Source organism: Marmota flaviventris, chromosome 2 (genome assembly GCF_047511675.1).
Source record: "Marmota flaviventris isolate mMarFla1 chromosome 2, mMarFla1.hap1, whole genome shotgun sequence".
Classification (NCBI taxonomy): Eukaryota; Metazoa; Chordata; class Mammalia; order Rodentia; family Sciuridae; genus Marmota; species Marmota flaviventris.
In genome coordinates this window covers 61,030,999-61,048,980 of record NC_092499.1, presented here as the reverse complement: position 1 = coordinate 61,048,980, position 17,982 = coordinate 61,030,999, and the positions used below count along the sequence as shown (strand labels likewise).

Here is a 17,982-nt window from a genome sequence, read left to right as displayed (position 1 = left end):
TAAATTATTAACAGTTTAAAATACTTGTTTGACATTTTGAAGGGGGGAAGAAATAGAAGACTTTCCTTCTCCACCAGACTACATACTGATGGCTGACTGCATATACTACGAGGAGGTAAATGTTCAGTGAGTGAAATCTCTCTAATCGATTAACTGGTTTTTGTATTCTGAAACTACATTTCTTCACATTTTAACATCTCTGAATTCAGGATATTTGTCTATGGTTGATAGATGGTTGTAGCAAAAATAAAACAAAAGTCACAAGAGACTGTATATACATTCATATATACCTGCAAATCATGTTTAGAAGAGTGTTATATGCATTTTATTAGAGGCTTCTTCAAAGTTTTAAAGAATTTTACCACTTGGATCTGTTATGAAAAGCTATGATAACCTTTTTTTTAAAAAAAAAAAAAAACTTTCTTGGGGGTGGCAGACATTAGGGGGCTGGAGATCAAATCCAGGGCCTTACACATGTGAGTGCTCTACTACTGAGCTACATCCCTAGCCCTAAAATCACCCCTTAGCCTCCCACCCCTGCCCTTAGTTGTTCCCAATGAACATGTTAACCAGGAGAATTAAGTTGCATTTTTTAAAAATTCATGGTTTTGTGGCAAGATTTACTAGACCAAATATTTTTCTTTTTTCTTTTCGTTTTTTGGAACTAGGGATTGAACTCAGGGGCACATGACCAACTAAGCCATATTCCCAGCCCTATTTTGTATTTTATTTAGAGACAGGGTCTCATTGAGTTGCTTAGAGCCTTGCTATTGCTGAGGCTGGCTTTGAACCCAGGATCCTTTTGTCTCAATCTCCCAAACTGCTGGGATTACAGGCATGTGCCACTGCAATATTTTTCTTTAAATATTGGTTTATGATAGCATTGTGGGTGTCATTTATATTTAAAATAATGAGCATTGAGCCAACCCATGTTCAAGTTAAGTTCAGATTTACTTTTGTAGGAAAAATTGTTGATTGTTTAAATCCTACATTAAATTAGAGTAAATGAAGTTACTTTTAAGAGTGAAATCAACACTATTCATTTATTTCCATGGGAACTTCAAAACACAGTCACTTGAATTCTTTTTCTGAAAACTGTAGTATAATAATTAATTTTTTAAAATTTTTTTTACATGTTGATGGACCTTTATTTTATTCATTTATTTTGATGCGGTGCTGAGAATCGAACCCAGTGCCTCATACATGCTAAGCAAGTGCTCTACCACTGAGCCACCACCCAGGCCAATAATTAATTATTAAGAGGAGTTTACCAAACATTGTTAGAAAACGTTAACTACATGTACTTTGTTGTATTGATTCAAAAATGAATAATAGGGGAATTAATCCTTTTACTTCCCTAACCTCCTCTTAATAGAAAATTTTTGAAGTCATGAAATATGTTTTTCTTTTATAGTCTTTGGAACCATTGCTGAAAACACTGAAAGATCTCAGTGGATCTGAAACTTGTATCATATGTTGCTATGAACAACGTACAATGGGGAAAAATCCAGAAATTGAGAAAAAATATTTTGAGGTAAGGACTATAAGATCTATCTTTGTAGTGAGTACCCTTCAGGGAGGCTGTATGTGACTATTCTAATATTTTATGGCAATTTTGGAGGTTTGGACAATCTGTTTGTATGAACCCAGCCAGTAGGGGACTCTTTAAAATCCGCTATTCCACAAAGCCCACCCCCATTTTCTATTCTCATCCTTTATTTTTTATCTAATTAGTTGATACTGTATCTACAGAACCGTGTAAAATAATAATGGTGACACTGTCTTTTCTGAGAAAGTTCTTAATATTTCTTAATTGTTGGCTTTGGGGAACATATCAGTGATACATATATTGCTTTTAGAGAATTCATGATAGAGGGGCTGGGGTTGTGGCTCAGTGGTAGAGTGCTCACCTAGCATGCAGGAGGCACTGGGCTCCATCCTCAGCACCATATAAATGTAAAATAAAGATATTGTGTGCACCTAAAACTTAAGAATAAATATTTTAAAAAAGAGAGAATTCATGATAGAAATGAGGAGGTGATAAATTTGTACTTCTCTGTTTTTCTCTACATTTTTAATAAACCTCTGACCTATATACCTGTTTTTAGGGACTTATTTAATAGAAAGATTCACAGGAAGTTGCAAATGTAGTACATAGCTATTTTTGGTACAGGGGATTGAACTCAGGGTCACTCAACCACTGAGCCACATCCCCAGCCCTGTTATGTATTTTATTTAGAGATAGGGTCTCATTGAGCTGCTTAACCTGTCGCCATTGTTGAGGCTGGTTTTGAACTTGAGATCCTCCTATCTTGGTCTCCTGAGCCGCTGGGATTACAGGCATGCCCCACTGCACCCAATACATAACATCTTATGTATCTTTTACTCTTCTTCCCCCAGTGGTGACCCAGGCCCTTTTTATGGGCAAAAATTCATCCCATTACAAGTAAATCTTTTTGTACATCTGTATAGCTCTGCAACTTTTGTCTGCTGAAGGACTGCTTTGGTTTAATGAGAAAGCAAGAATATGACTGCCTCAGATAATATATGATAAATTTTTTTTAATTTCTTCTTTTTTTTTTTTTAGTAATAGATGTAGATGTATTTTTATTTATTTTTTTATCAGTGCTAAGGATTGAACCCAGTGCCTCACACATGCTAGGCAAGTGCTCTGCCACTGAGCTACAGCCCCAGCCTTCATGTTTTTCCTCAATATGAAGAATGTTACTGAGCTTTTGGGACTCTTAATTAATTTTTTATATAGTTAAAATAATTTTTATTGAGGTAAAACATAGTTAAATGCATATATATCAAGCACTCAGCCACATAATTACTACCCAGCATAAAAATATACATTTCTAAGACCTCAGAAGGTTTCCACAGTGCCCCTTCCTAGTCAGTATTCCTACAAAGATAGCCACCATTGTACCTTCTTTACCACAGGTCTGTTCATATTATTGAGTTTAAAGTATATCTGTTAAATTTATAGCTGCTTCAGCTAGACTTTGAATTTGAAAAAATTCCTTTGGAAAAACATGATGAAGAGTATCGAAGTGAAGATATTCATATTATATACATCAGAAAGAAAAAATCAGTAAGTACATTCCCAGTTCTTCATCTTCTGAGGATATTTCATCATCTGGTCACTGTTTCTGGGCTTGTGTGTGGTCAAGGCCTTGATTTTGATGTGGTAAAACAGCTGACTCTTCATTGAACTCAGGCATTGACTCAGGATTAAGATCACTTATCTGTCTTGCCTTTGGTTCTTGTTCTAAGTAAGGCAGGCTTTTTGTTTTGTTTCATGCTGTGCTGGGGATTGAACTCAGGGTCTTGCATGTGGAAGGAAGCACTCTACCACTCAACTAAACCTCCAGCCCAGCAGGCTTTTTTTTTTATATAGCTTTGTAATGGAATGTGTTAGTAAGCAGTTAATGTAACAATGCCTGAGGTAACAACTTAAAAAGAGGAAAAGTTTATTTTGGCTCATTTTTCTAGTCTGTAATCCTTTAGCTCCATTGACTTATGACAAGGCAGTATGTCATGACAGAGAAAGCCCAATCACCTCATAGCTGGGAAGGAAAAGGAAAGAAAGAGGAAAGGGCAGAGTCCTATGGAAAACACATCCCTGATGACCAGAAGACCTCCCCCACAAGGTTTCATCTCCTCCTTTAATATATGGGCCTTTAATATATGGGCTTTCATCTCAAAGATTTCACTTCCTCCTTTAATATATGGGCCTTTTGGAGACCCTAATTCAGACTATAGCATTGGGCATTATCCCAGACAAGTGACTTAGTTCTTTATATTGTAGTTTCTCTTAACTCAGATTTTAAAATGCCAGTTCATACTTTTGTGAACTTTCTCCAGTCATTCAAATTATTATTATTTTTTTTTTAAGAAAGAGAGAGAGAGAGACAGAGAGAGAGAGAGAGAATTTTAATATTTATTTTTTAGTTTTCGATGGACACAACATCTTTGTTTGTATGTGGTGCTGAGGATCGAACCCGGGTCACACGCACACCAGGCAAGCGTGCTACTGCTTGAGCCACATCCCCAGCCCCCATTCAAATTATTTTTAACAAAGTAAAATAAAATCAGACAGATCTGGGGCTGGTAGCGCGATCGCCTGGCATGCGTGTGGCCCGGGTTTGATCTTCAGCACCACATACAAACAAAGATGTTGTGTCCACCGAGAACTAAAAAAATAAATATTTAAAAATTCTCTCTCTCTCTCTCTCTCTCTCTCTCTCTCTTTAAAAAAAAAAAATCAGACAGATCTGTTTATAAAGAAAAATGCACCTAATTAAATAGAATTCATTTTTTTTTAGTTGTACATAATACCTTTATTTTATTTATTTATTTTTATGTGATGCTAAGGATCGAACCCAGGGCCTTGCACATGCGAGGTGAGTGCTCTACCCCTGAGCTGCAACCCCAGCCCTAGAATTCATTTTTGTTCCCCTTGTTTGGTGCTTCCTTTACATGATATAGCAATCACATTTTATGCAAGTTGCATCTGTGACACTTACAGTTTTTAACTTGTACAACTGTATCTCATTTATTTTGTAACCCCAGCACCTTTTATAAATGTGACAAAAATTTTAAAATGTTTTATTCATTACTGTATCCAGTTTTTGGTTTTGGTACTGGGGATTGAACCCAGACAGATGTGCTGAGCTACTAGTCTTTTTTTTTTTTTTTTTTGAGATATGGTCTCATCAAGTTGCTCAGGCTGACTGCAAACTTGTGATCCTTCTGTCTCAGCCTTCCAAGTCACTGGAATTAAAGGCGTGCATCATCACAGCCAGCTAAGGGATTCAGTTTTAACTAAAGCGTTATACAGTTTTACAAGTAGAAATGTTTTGAGGCATAAAGATTTTGGGTTCCTAAATATAAATTTTTTTTTTTTTTTGTACCAGGGATTGAACTCAGGGGCACTCAACCACTGAGCCACATCCCCAGCCCTATTTTGTATTTTATTTAGAGACAGGGTCTCACTGAGTTGCTTAGCACCTCGCTGTTGCTGAGGCTGGCATTGAACTCACAATCCTTCTGTTGTCCCAGCCTCCTAAGCTGCTTGGATTACAGGAGTGTGCCACCATGCCTTGCTTCATTTTTTTTTTTAATTGATAATAATTCCCATACCATGAAATTCACCTTTTTGAGGTATACAATTCAGTGTAAATATATTCACAGAACAAAGTTTTCATCTTTCTCAAAAGAAACCCCATACCATTAGCAGTCACTCATTTCCCCCCCAGTCTCTAATCTCTGGCAGTCACTAACCTCTGTTTCTATGTATCTGCCTATTGTGCTCATGTCATGAATTATTCACATTATATGGTCTCTTACATCTAGCTTCTTTACTCAGCACAGTGTTTTCAAGGTTCATCCATATTGTGGCATGCTTTTACTCTTATGTCTGAAGGATATTTATTTGTATGAATGTGTACATCTTGTCCATCCATTCATCATTTGGTGGCATTTTACTTTTTCAGTCTTTAGCTGTAATGAGTGGTGTTGCTGTGAACATTTATGTAGAAGTTTTTTTTGTGTGAGCATCTTTTCAGATCTCTTAGGTATATGCCTGGAGTGGTATTGCTTGGTTATATGTGAACTCTGTGTTTAACTTTTTAAGGAATTGACAAACTGTATTCCTAAGCCATCTTAGGAGGTGTGAAATAGGATCTTTGTTTGTTTGTTTGTGGGAGGGGGGCGTGCTTGGGATTGAACTCAGGGGCACTCAGCCACTGAGCCTCATCCACAGCCCTATTTTGCATTTTATTTGGAGACAGTGTCTCATTGAGTTGCTTACCACCTCGCTGTTGCTGAGGCTGGCTTTGAAGTTGCAGTTCTCCTATCTGTCTCCTGAGCTGCTGGGATTACAGGCATGCGCCACTGCCCCCGGCAGATCTTATGTTTTTTATTTTCATTTCCCTAATAACTAAAGATTAAAGATGTTGAATATCTTGTCTCACTTGACAAGATATCATTGACCCATTTTCAAATTGAGTTATTTGTCTTTTCATTGTTAAGTCTAAGAGTTCTTTACATTTTGGATACTGAACATCAGATGTACAATTTGCAAAATACTTTCTCCTATTCTGCAGGTTGTCTTTCTTGTTTTGGTATTATGTATTTTATAGCAAAAAGGTTTTGAATTTTGATAATGCCCAGTATATCGTTTTTTTTTCCTTGGTTGCTTGCAGCTTTAACATGTGTCAGCTTAAAACTTTCTAAACATTATACTTGGTTATTCATTTGACTTTCATTTAGCCACTGCTGGGCATATTGCCTAGTATTAAGTACTCCATAAATAGTTGGTGAACTTTTTAAGTTTCCTTTTTTTTTTTTTTTTTCTTTCTTATAGAAATTGCCGTCATGAAACGTTTAGTCCTCTTACCCAAACCTCTAACAACCTGGGTAAGCTAAAGATGTGAATGAAGCATGTGAATACAGCATGGGAAGATTGTGTTTACAGATTTTTCCAGCATGTCCTTAGAGGTCTGATATATGGATGACAACCACCATGGTCTGCCTGCAATATGAAAAATGACTGCCTGCCTTCCAGTGGGCCTGAAATCCATCTTAGGTTTACTTAGCCTCAGCATTAAATTCTGCTTAAAAGAAATATTGAGATCAGTTACTCAAATAAAAATTGGTATTGGGATTAGGCTAAAATCTGCCAAAAGTAAATAGTGAAGCAACATGGTTGATTTGACACATTTTCAGGAAACTAGAGGTAAACTGATGCAATTTTTAGAAGTATATCACTATCAAATAATGTTCTAAATTCAAACCAGTAAACCTTAGTTTGTCTTGGGAATAAATAAATTTTAAATATTTCACTTTTACATAATTAGGCAATAGTTTTGTCTTCTGCTTCATATGGTATCTTTAATGCTTAATTGTCCTTTTACTTAAAAAAAAAACAAAAACTATTGTCTTGTATACTTACATTTACCAAAGTTTTATTCTTTTCAAATAAATGTGTAAGTACTCTAAATAGTGAACAATATTATAATTAGTTACAAAGAAGAAAAAATAAGAGATTAGGGAAACAAAAGGTACCTTTACAAAATATTTCATTTGGGAATGGAGTGAGAATGGAAAGCCCAGTTCCAGGGTTATGCACTGGTATAGCTCATGCAGTTTTCTTTGTGATTGTCTTCCAGGAAAATCTGGTTTAAAAACACTGGTATTAAGTTAACTTGTTTACATGAAACAGTAAAAGATTATTGAGTAACTACAAATGTAGTTCTATACATATCTATCACATTATTTTTATGCTGTGTCATTTCTATTTCGTGTTATGATAATCTTCAGCACACATGGACTGACATGTCAAGGACTTCCATTACACTGGTTCCAGAGTGGTGACCAGATGGAATTCTGGTATTTAACCAGCATTGGTGCTAGATGGCACATTTTATGTGTTAAAATAAACATTGATTTTGAGACCCTGTGACTTTGTGAATGTTTCAGAAATAGCTTTAAAGAAAATAAACATCTAAAGCAGGTGACTGCCTTCCAGAAAGAGCAAAAACAGCCCTGTTTAGAGACTTTGAGGATCAAAGCAAAGGAAATAGTTCTCTCCTTTCAGGCTTACTTTAGTCTTTAAAGTTTGCTTTGTTCATATTGCCCCAGCATTTCATTGAGCACTTTTTTCCCCCAGGCAGTTCGTGTAACCTAAATGTGTGATGCTTTTGGTAGTTACAGATAGCACTATCTATTATTAGTGAGGTCTTAGGACAAATGACAACTTTCTGGCATGTTCCAAAACATTATGGAATTATGAAAATAAACTTGACATTGACTGTAGTAGTCTAGCTAGATTTCTCACATCCCTTTTCATCTTCCAATTTTTATGCCCTCCTTTCTTCACTGTGGTTTTTAATTTATAGTGTTTGTGAGTCTTTGGCCTGAAGTGTACCCATAGATTTACTGTATGAAAGCCCAGTTCCTTTATCTCAGAAAGGTGCTATTTATAGTCCAAAACTTTCTGAGTGAATCAGACTGAAGTCAGCTTCTACACAAATTTGCTGAAATCTCATCCCTGCTTGCCTTCCCTGCCTTGCTAGTACCACCCCTTTACTTATCATTTGCATAATAAATCACTTGCATACTTTCATCTCATTCTGTTTCTGGGGAACTTACCTAAGGCACAGACAATAAAAGTGATTTGTAACAAAATCAAATGGGATTTCCCCCATACCATTCTGGAATATCAACATTGGCATCACAACATGCCAGTCCCACAGTCTAAGATCAAATAGCCACTAGTGTCAGTACCAATGAGTACTGCAGAGAGCTTACTGAGAGAGCTTAACTGTAGAGAGCTTACTGAGGGCTACCAATTGAAGGAACTTGCTGTATCACCAACTACCAGGGAAGCCTTGGGAGAATTTCCCTCTTGGAGGAGTACAGTGTTTGGGAATGGGGTTTAGCCCTTTGGATTCTCCATTTTGTGGGGGAGGGAACAATGCATCTGCACTCAGAAACCATAGGAAGGATGCCTGAGGCAATACTCAAGATTCAAGATGATTGTAACAAGGGAAGACCAACATTTTCTCTGGTTGGCTTTTTATCCAGATTAACTCAGTTGTTTTATTCCAGGGCATGGAGACAGAATTGGAGGGGTGATGTGGGCACTGTGTAACAGGTGGACTCTGTCAGCCTAAGGATTGATCCAGAATTGATCCGTGAGCTGGGAGCTAGAAAGCTTCTACAACAGCACAAGTTGGGGGTGGGGGTTAGCTCCAGCAAATGAATGAGGTATGATACCACTACCTGGGGGTCAGCTACCATATAGCTAACTGTCCGTCTCAAGGCACAGCTAGTGACTGGGGAAACAGCTCAAGAACAAGCCAGGAGGGCAAGGGGGGTTGCCACTGTGCACATTGGAACCCATAAACCACTTAAGAGTGCTGTTGGAGCCAATTAGGGAAAGGGCTACAATCCACAGTAAGGCATTATTTCTTAAACCGGGTTGCATGAGAGATCACTTGTAAGATTGAAAGCCACAAAATCCATACTCAAGCCCCATCCCAATCCAAGGAAGTTAGAGGTGTGGTATTGTTGCTAAAGGACTCCAGATAGTTTTAAAATTTAGCCTAAGTGAAACCATTGCAATAAGGAAACCTCTTTTAGCCGGAGAAGACAACAGAGAGAAGTATATAAAAATGAAATCATCTGTGGTTAGAGTAGGCATATGCTGCATAAAGAGGAAAAACTTTGATGTATAATTGTCTATGAAATAGGAGACTTAAAAATAAATAGGAATGAGCTTTAGAAAGTGAAATGGACTATTAAAATGCCTAAACATTTAGAGAATTTAGCCAAGAAGGTGAAGGTGATGCTACTCAAGAGGAAAGGGTGATCCAACAGTTGGAAAAAGAAAACTGTCACAGGTTTATTCTCCAAAGACTTGAGTCTTTCTACTAGCTGTAACCTTAAAGACCTTTGAGGTTGTGTAGCTTTGCATCTTAACCTGCTGCAGTTTCTTACCAAGTGTCTGTGAATCATGTTAGGTGAATTTGAAGTTAGGTTACTTTTAAGAAGTTGATAATCCATAATATTAGTGGGATTTTTTTTAATATCACACACCTTTTCAATTCTTTTACCCCTTTCCTTGAAAATTTCCTTGTTCAGTGACGTTACATATGATATTAACTTAGATTTTGGATATTAAAGAGTGTGGGTCATAGAAGTATAACTGTTGTTCTGAAGGTTCCCTGTAGATGGCATTACTTCTCTTTGTCTTTAACAGTTTATAGGAAGGAAGTTGTAAAAATAGAATCTATTTCGAATTAATCACACTTAGATTTTTAAGGTGAACTAAATTTGTTTTTTTAAAAAATAAGCCTATTATGAGCTCCTTTAAGAAGATAACATGATGCAAGTAAAACTGGATCACTTTCTTATAAAATTGTATTTGGCGTGTGTGTGTGTGTGTGTGTGTGTGTGTGTGTGTTTATTTTAGTTGTAGATGGACAGAATACCTTTATTTTATTTATTTTTTTAGAGTGGTGCTGAGAATCAAACCCAGTGCCTCACATATGCTAGCTATGCTAGCTCTACAACTGAGCTACCACCCAAGCCTCTATTTTTGTTTCATTTTGATACGTTTGAATGTCTTTCATAAAGGTACATGAATTGCAATTCATTAAACATTTTATCTGCTACTGATATTGTCTGTAAGAGGGATACATGCTTTTTTTTTTGTACTGGGGATTGAACCCAGGGGCAACAACCACTGAGCCACATCCCCAGCCCTTTTTTGTATTTTATTTATAGACAGGGTCTCACCGAGTTGCTTAGGACCTTGCTAAGTTGCTGAGGCTGGCTTTGAATTTGTGATCCTCCTGCCTCAGCCTCCCAGGTATGCAGGCATTTAAGAGGCTAAATTAGTTCAAGTGAACCTTTGAAAATTAAATTCACCTTGAAAATACCTTTTACATAATACATGGTTTTACATCTGAGGACTTGAAACTTCTAATTAATTTTAATTAGTTTTTCAAATCAGTGTTCCTTTCTCATTAGAGTAGCACTTTTACATCAAAAGACTGAAGCTCTGTCTTTGTTATCTCACAATCCTATAATCTTAGGTCAGCTATTTGCCTTTTGGGATTTTTCTCCTCAAGAAACATTGGGATTTGAAAGTATTTTTGATTTGTTTAATAACAAACATTAGAATATCCAGTTTTTATACCATAGAGACCTAATACAAATACAGGGGGAAAAAAATGTGCCAACAAAGCTTACTGAAAAGTAAGCAATGAAAATGAAATGTTTTTACTTTTCATTATTTTGGATAGAAAAGCAGTAAGATTTTCAAACTATTTCCAATAGTTAAGTTTAACTATCAGGGATTAGAGTTAAGACACTGTCTTAAGTTCTCACGTGTTGATGGAGTTCTGTAAATACCTAGGAAGTATTCATCAATTGTGAGATACTCTTAAGTAATTTACTACTAATAGCAAGATATTATAGTTTGCAAATAATAGATTTAAAATATGCTATAGTGAGTTATCTGCATGATAATCTTTTTCTCATATGCATTCTGAAAACTGCACGGCAGAGGGTAGGCCCTAAGACCAGATTATCTGGATTTGAATCCCAGTTCTTCCATTTACTAGCTGTGTTAGCTAGGGAAACTTACTTAAACTCTCTGTGCCTTATTTTCCTCATGTGTAAGTTGAGGATCATAATAGTATCTATATCATGCAATACCATGGGGGTTAAATTAGTTTAATACATGTAGTCCATGAAGATACTTAGCACACAATAAGTTCAATAAATGTGATTAGAGTAGGGGTACAACTACAGGGAAAATTTGGAAAATGCCAATTGATTTTATTTGTTGCAGTGTGAAATCTGGGCATCTTTTTCAGAATATAGGATGCATGTAAACATTCCTTTCTGTTAGGAGAGGCAACTGGGATAGAAGAAGATTGAGAACACTGTTCCACCATACAGTTATTTGAACAAGTATGCAGGTTTAGAAAGAGGAAAATATGGTAGAAAAAAATCATTGTTTACCCTTAATTTTTTTTTACAATTTTAAAGCAAGTGCCATGAGCATTCAAAGGCCAAGGACCAAAGAAATTACCTTCTTTAGGGGATGGGGTTGTGGCTCAGTGGTAGAGTGCTCGCCTAGCATGCACGAGGCACTGGGTTCAATCCTCAGCACCACATAATGTAAAATAAAGATATTGTGTCCACCTAAAACTTAAGAATAAATATTTAAAAAAAAAAAAGAAATTACCTTCTTTAAATAGGGAGTCGGGGTGTGCTGGCTGGAGCTTCAAGATTAACATTCTGTTGACCCCAACCCTTAGCCAATTCTGCCTTCTAGTTCTTATCTCTGTTAAACCTGAGAGCAGTTAGGTAGCAAGTAATTAAAGTACAGCAGAAGGTCATATTTCTAAGGTCTATATAACAATATTTTCAGAGTTTAGATGTATTAACTATAAAGGAGCTTCATAGCAGTTGCTTTCGGATGAATGGTCTTTTACTGTGTGTGTAATAAGTATGTGATAGGATGCAAAGTCTTAACTAATTCCTCGAGCTACCTATCAACAGACAACATGAGAAAACTTAAATTGCTCTGCAGTGTTAAGTAACACATATGCTCTACTACATATTAAACTTTCAAGCCTTTTTATTATCTACTGATAGAAAAGATCATTGTGAATACTAAACAGCTGGTCTTAATTTTTAAAAATCTTAATACATCTATTAACTTCTTTTGATAAAGAATCAATTCACATTTTTTTGATATTCGCAAGGTTGAAAACATCGCTAGATACAGCTCTTATAGACATAAATGAGTAGTTAGCAAATTTCTTTCAGGTTATTAGTTCATTGAGCTCCCCCTGGCAGTTGATTAAACTCTTGATGGGTCAGTACTTTCTTTTTTTTTTTTTTAGTAGTTAGCAAATTTCTTTCAGGTTATTAGTTCATTGAGCTCCCCCTGGCAGTTGATTAAACTCTTGATGGGTCAGTACTTTCTTTTTTTTTTTTTTAATCTTTATTTTTATTTATTTATTTTTAATGTGGTTCTGAGGACCAAACCCAGTGCCTCGTACATGCTAGGCGAATGCTCTACTGCTGAGCTTCAACCCCAGCCCAAGTACTTTGAAACTCTTCAGTAATTTTTAGAAGGTTAACTCATTTGTTAATGTACTTAAATTCCAGGCCCATATATTGGCTCATTATTGCTTAGATAAATCATTGCCAGAGTTATGGTTAAAGTACCAACAATACTGTATATCTACATTCAATACTCGATCTTGTTCTTTTAAAGAATGTGTTCTGAACTGGGTGCAGTGGTGCACACCTATAATCCCACTGGCTTAGAAGGCTGAGGCAGGAGGATGGCAAGTTCAAGGCCAGCTTCAGCAACTTAGTGAACCCATCTCAAAAAATAAAAAAGGATTAGGGATATAGCTCAATGGTAAAGTGCCCCTGGGTTAAAGCCCAGTTAACCTCCCCCACCCCCAAAATAATGTGTTCTGAAAATCTGTTTGTGCTGCATGTACAGAACAGTTTCATATTAAAGTGATCTAAATAAGAATAGCATGATTTATCCAAAGCTTAAATGAGAAGCTTTACACTTAGCATTCAGAACGAGTGTAAAGAATAATCTCATGCAATAGAACACAGGACTGATATCTAGAAACTTAAAAACAGGATAAACAAGTTGAACATTCTCACAAGTAATAAATGTTTAACCAGAGAATGTTTTTGGATTTCAGTGACATTTATTGATGTAAGTATAATGATGTTCTTGAAAAATAGCTATCGTCTTTCTAAATTTTGTTACAGGATTTTTTTTAATTGTTCAGAATTTGCTTTTTATTTTCAGGCATGTACTAGATACCCATATTCAGTCTATTTACTCTCTGCCCTTATAAAATAAGTATCTGGTTGTTAACCTGGGATTCCAAGGAACAGGAGCAAACTGGAGAGGTGTCGTGTAGCTGGTAGGAACAGAATTCCCAGTTAACTCTGGAAGACAGTTCCATTTAAGTTCTAGATATGATCACCTTCCCTTTATGCACCCAAGCTTGAATAGTCTGTTTTTCTCTAAAGAAAGCAGCTCACTTGATTACTACCTAATTTAGCTGTATTCCCTTAGGCTATTTAAACTCTTTGAATGCTCCCCTTTCTGTAAAGTGAGAATGGTACCTACTGACTAGCATTGTGACTATAGTTAAGCTAGGTAATGTATGGGAGCAAAGGTAGGGAAGAAGCAATCTCCCAACTGCTCATTCTGAGACTTCAGACTGGTAAATTCTTGCAAGCTGGAGGGATACTCAAGACACTGTCCTAAGTAAGTGGCACATAACATGATCCAGGAAAACATAATCTTCAGTTGTCAAAAAGAAAGAGTTCCAAGTTAATAGCAGTGTGCCTGTGGTTTACTTTTATGTCTCACTCAGATTTATTTATTTATTTATTTATTTTGTTGGTCGGGGACATACTGGGGATTAAACCCAGGGTTGCTCTACCACTGAGTTTTTTCCCCAGTCTTTTTATTTTTTATTTTGAGATACAGTCTCACTAAGTTGCTGAGGCTGGCCGGGAACTTGCAGTCCTCCTGTCTCAGCCTCCCTAATAGCTGGGATTACAATTATGTACCACTAGGCCCAGCTCACCCAGATTTCTTCATTTTCGCTTTTAGACTCCACCATTGTCATAGAAGAGAGTAAGCAGTCACAGGGGGAAAGAATCAAGAAGTTACTCTCATTAAAAAAAAAAAAAAATCCTGTATGACATCAATAATGTTTAGGACATTACTGGTTTGGTAGTTCATAGCAGAATGTACCAAAAAAGAGAAGTAGTCCACTTGTGAAAACATGAAGAGCCCAGTGTGGCAGACTTCTGGAGGCTTCAGAGGGCAGAACTTAGCAGAGAAGTTTCTGGAGACCTTTCAGAATACTTACATAAATGAACAGCAAATGAAATGTAGCTCATTGTTGTTGCATTTTCTCCAGATTTAACTCAAAGCTGAGGTCCTATGTATAAAGAGTCTAGAACAACTTATATAAAATCCACAATATGGTTCTTTTCCCTTATCTCATTATCAAATCCTCCCTCTATGGCTTCTCTGAAACTCAATGCTTTTTTTTTTTTTTCATTCAATTCAATCAACAGGCTCTATGCTAAGTATCAGGGATACACATCACTCTCTTGGATATTAGGGACAAATAAATCAATAAGATGCATCCCATATCCTTAAACTGTCCATTCACCCATAATAAGAGAGACATAGGAAAAAAAATCGTTGTGATTTTGGGATAATTGTAATAATAAAGATATAAACCAGTTATAGTGTCAGTGCAAAGGAAGTATGGTCAATTTTACTTGAATTGTAAGGGAAGAGTTCATGGGGGAGACTTGTGCTGATATTTTTGAAGGATAAGTTGAAACTCATGGGACAACCTGTGAAATGTTATAGACAAGTAGTGCAAGCATATCAAACTTGGTTTCTGTGTGGTTAGATCATTGTGGAAGAAGTAACTCATAGGTAGGCACGAGGGCAGGGGAAGAATATGGAACACCTATATGTCATATGTAGAAGTGTAAATTGAATTCTGTAAGCAATAAGAAAGTATTTAAATACTTTAAGCAGAGAAGTCACCTGGTCAAATTATTGTAGAAAAATCATTCTGACAACAGTTGGAAGGGTAGACTGGATAGGATTAGATATGTCATAAAAAGATCAGGAAGGAAGCATTAACCATGGCCAGACAAGAGACAGGGAAAGTGGAGTCTGCACTCAGGCAGTAGCAGTAGGAATTGAGGGGAAGGGATGGTTTCAGGAACTATCTTAGAGCTAGACTAAGATGTTGCAAGTCAGATAGGTGTCCATAGAGCATCCTGTTGGAGGTCAAGGCTCTTCAGTCCACATAGCACCCTGGTACACATCACAAAGAGACCCTTTTCCTTAAAACTTCATGTTGTAATGTGGTAAGTTTATGAGAACTACAGATTTTATTGCCTTCTGCCAGAAAATTGTTATGTACACAATCATACAACTTTGGAGTCAACAGTTATAACTTGAATTTTTTTGCTTTAACTTCAAAACAATAACAATGTCTCCTGTGTGAATGACATCCCCTCTCAATGGTGCTCTTTGCAGTACCCAGCCTGAGCAACCACACACTGCAAACCTGATTAGATATGTGTAATAGTCATATAGTAACTAGGTTTGAGGGAGTAATGGGTAGATAGTGAAAGATGAAGTCTTATAAATCACCCCAAATGTACAGATGGATTGAACATCCATGATAAGGCCCAGGGAAATACCAGAATTTCAGGAATAATTGGAAAAAAAAAGAGAATGAATAAAGGTGAAATATTGAAATGTTTTCTGCTTTGGCCTTAGAAACAGCAATTCTTAAATATGTGGATGGTCATACAGCTTCATTTGTATTTCATACGTTGGTATTTCCAACCTGCCTTTCATATGCCAATTTCATATTTGGTATGTCTGTCTCCAAGTGGGTTATATGCAGTAGTGCCATCTTTGTGCAACTGAATACCTGTCCCTTATTCTATAAAAATGAGAGAAGACCTCCTCCCAAATGTGTTGTTACTAATGATAAGAAGCTCTGGTCTCAAATTAATACAACCTAGATCAGGATGGGAGTTCCTGGTTTTCAGAAAGCAGTAAATCTTTAACATTAATGGTGGTACATTAGACTTAGTTCTAAATTCACTTGTGAGAAGGAATGCGGAGAGTATGAGGAATACAGAACCAACACTCGCTGGAAATATTAGTGTTGAACATGGGGACTCTCATTCTTTATTTCCTTTTGGGGGCTGGAATGCCCCTCCTGTTGACTTAAGGAGATTTGGGTTTTCCCCTCTGCCCAGCCATCTGTTTTTCCTTTCTCAGTCGTCATCATCTTTAATTCATCTTTTTTTCTCTGTTGCCATATCTCACAATCCCTGTCCTGTGACCACTCACCTCTACACACTCTCCTTCATAGATCTTCAGTTTTCTTGATTTTAACTACAAGCTTATTATAGACACGCCCTGTGTAGACCTCTGACTCAGACTCCTTTCTCAAGCTGTGGCCTCTTCTCCTCAGCTCCCTGCCTGGCACCTTCTTCAGTTTGGTCAACCAATAGTATGTCCATTTCTGAGCACGATTTCTCCAAAATTTAACTCTTCTGTTTCACATCCTTATTTTAATAATGGCATCACCATCCTCTATCTTTAGTCCTTTTGCTTCTACAGGAAATCGGTGTATCAGACAGACCCCCTGGCAGGCTCTCTCACAGTCTTCCTGCTAATTCCATGTTTACTACCATTGCCTCCAATTTATGCTCCTTTAAGAATCTCACCATTTTCCTTATCTCCCCACACTCACCTGTGCAAACTGTGGTGGTGGAACGCTCTCTTCACCTGGAGTTTTAGACTTTACATCAGCCAACTTGAAAGTCTCTCCACGCCCAGTATTCAGTGTATCTCTTTTTGTGTCCCTCTTGTTCTGGTCTCAAACAGGACTCCTCTCAACATCCAGCATGCTTTGCTGCCTCTCTCTTTTCTTTGGATCTTTTCATGTAGTATAAAACTGTAACTATGATTTCTGTCCTGTGTCAGGCCCTCTCCCATGCTCTGATAAAGTCCTCTCTTCCTCTTGAAGAACCCACTTCACTGACACCTCTGCCTGCCCCACAACTAAGCCCAGCCAAACAGAACATCTCTCCAATTAGAGTGGATGTTGCAGGGCCCAAGCTAACCCCATAGAGCCTTCCTAGATAAGAGATAACTCCTCTTTGGACTCCGACACTGAGTTGAAAGTACACTTTGAGCTACCAAGAATGAATGTGAAAGTCTGTTCCAGAAGCACAGAGAAATTAGAACACTGTCCTAATTTTTGGCCTCTGAAGCTGGCTCCTCTTCTTACTCTTCAGACCCACTCAAGATGCTTTCTAAGCTGGATGCGGTGGTGCACACCTGTAATCCTAGCAGCTCGGGAGGCTAGATAGGAGGAGTGTGAGTTCAAGACCAGCTTAATCAACTTAGCAAAGTCCTAAGCAACTTAGAGAAACTGTCTTTAAATAAAATATTAAAAGAGCATTCCACTGCTGTCGTGTATTTTAAAACAATAGAATATAAAGAGGGTTGGGGATGTGGCTAAGTGGCTGAATGCCCCTGAGTTTAATCCGTGGCACACACACCCTCCCCCCCGCCAAAAAAAAAAAAAAAAAATCCTTCCCAAAGACTACTTTTCCCAGGAAATAATCTGCTTTTAAAAAACTTTTTATTATTTATGTATTTATTTTGGTAATAGGGATTTAACCCAGGGGGAAATTTGCCATTGGATCCCATCCCCAGCCCTTTTTATTTTTTTATTTTGAGACAGGGTCTCACTAAGTTGCTTAGGGCCTCGTGAAGTTACTGAGGCTGGCCTTGAACTTGCATTCCTCCTGCCTCAGCCTCCCCAGTTGCTGGGATTACAG

The 17,982-nt window shown here is 37.2% G+C and overlaps 1 protein-coding gene across 5 annotated transcripts in view; it reads left to right on the top strand.

Annotated features, from left to right (window-relative positions):
- The window catches only part of Vcpkmt (valosin containing protein lysine methyltransferase), a 36,326-nt gene that overhangs the window by 763 nt on the left and 17,581 nt on the right, over positions 1–17,982 (top strand). The window contains exons 3-7 of one of the 5 annotated variants that reach the window (XM_027929739.3): positions 43–115; positions 1,415–1,534; positions 2,990–3,094; positions 6,371–6,423; positions 14,189–14,249. In XM_027929739.3, the coding sequence (XP_027785540.1) occupies positions 43–115; positions 1,415–1,534; positions 2,990–3,094; positions 6,371–6,385 (313 nt within the window). In that variant the 3' untranslated portion in view covers positions 6,386–6,423; positions 14,189–14,249. Of the gene's footprint in view, positions 1–42; positions 116–1,414; positions 1,535–2,989; positions 3,095–6,370; positions 7,466–14,188; positions 14,250–17,982 lie in introns of those variants that run through there. The other 4 variants (XM_027929737.3, XM_027929738.3, XM_071607879.1 and 1 more) reach the window with 4 other exon arrangements.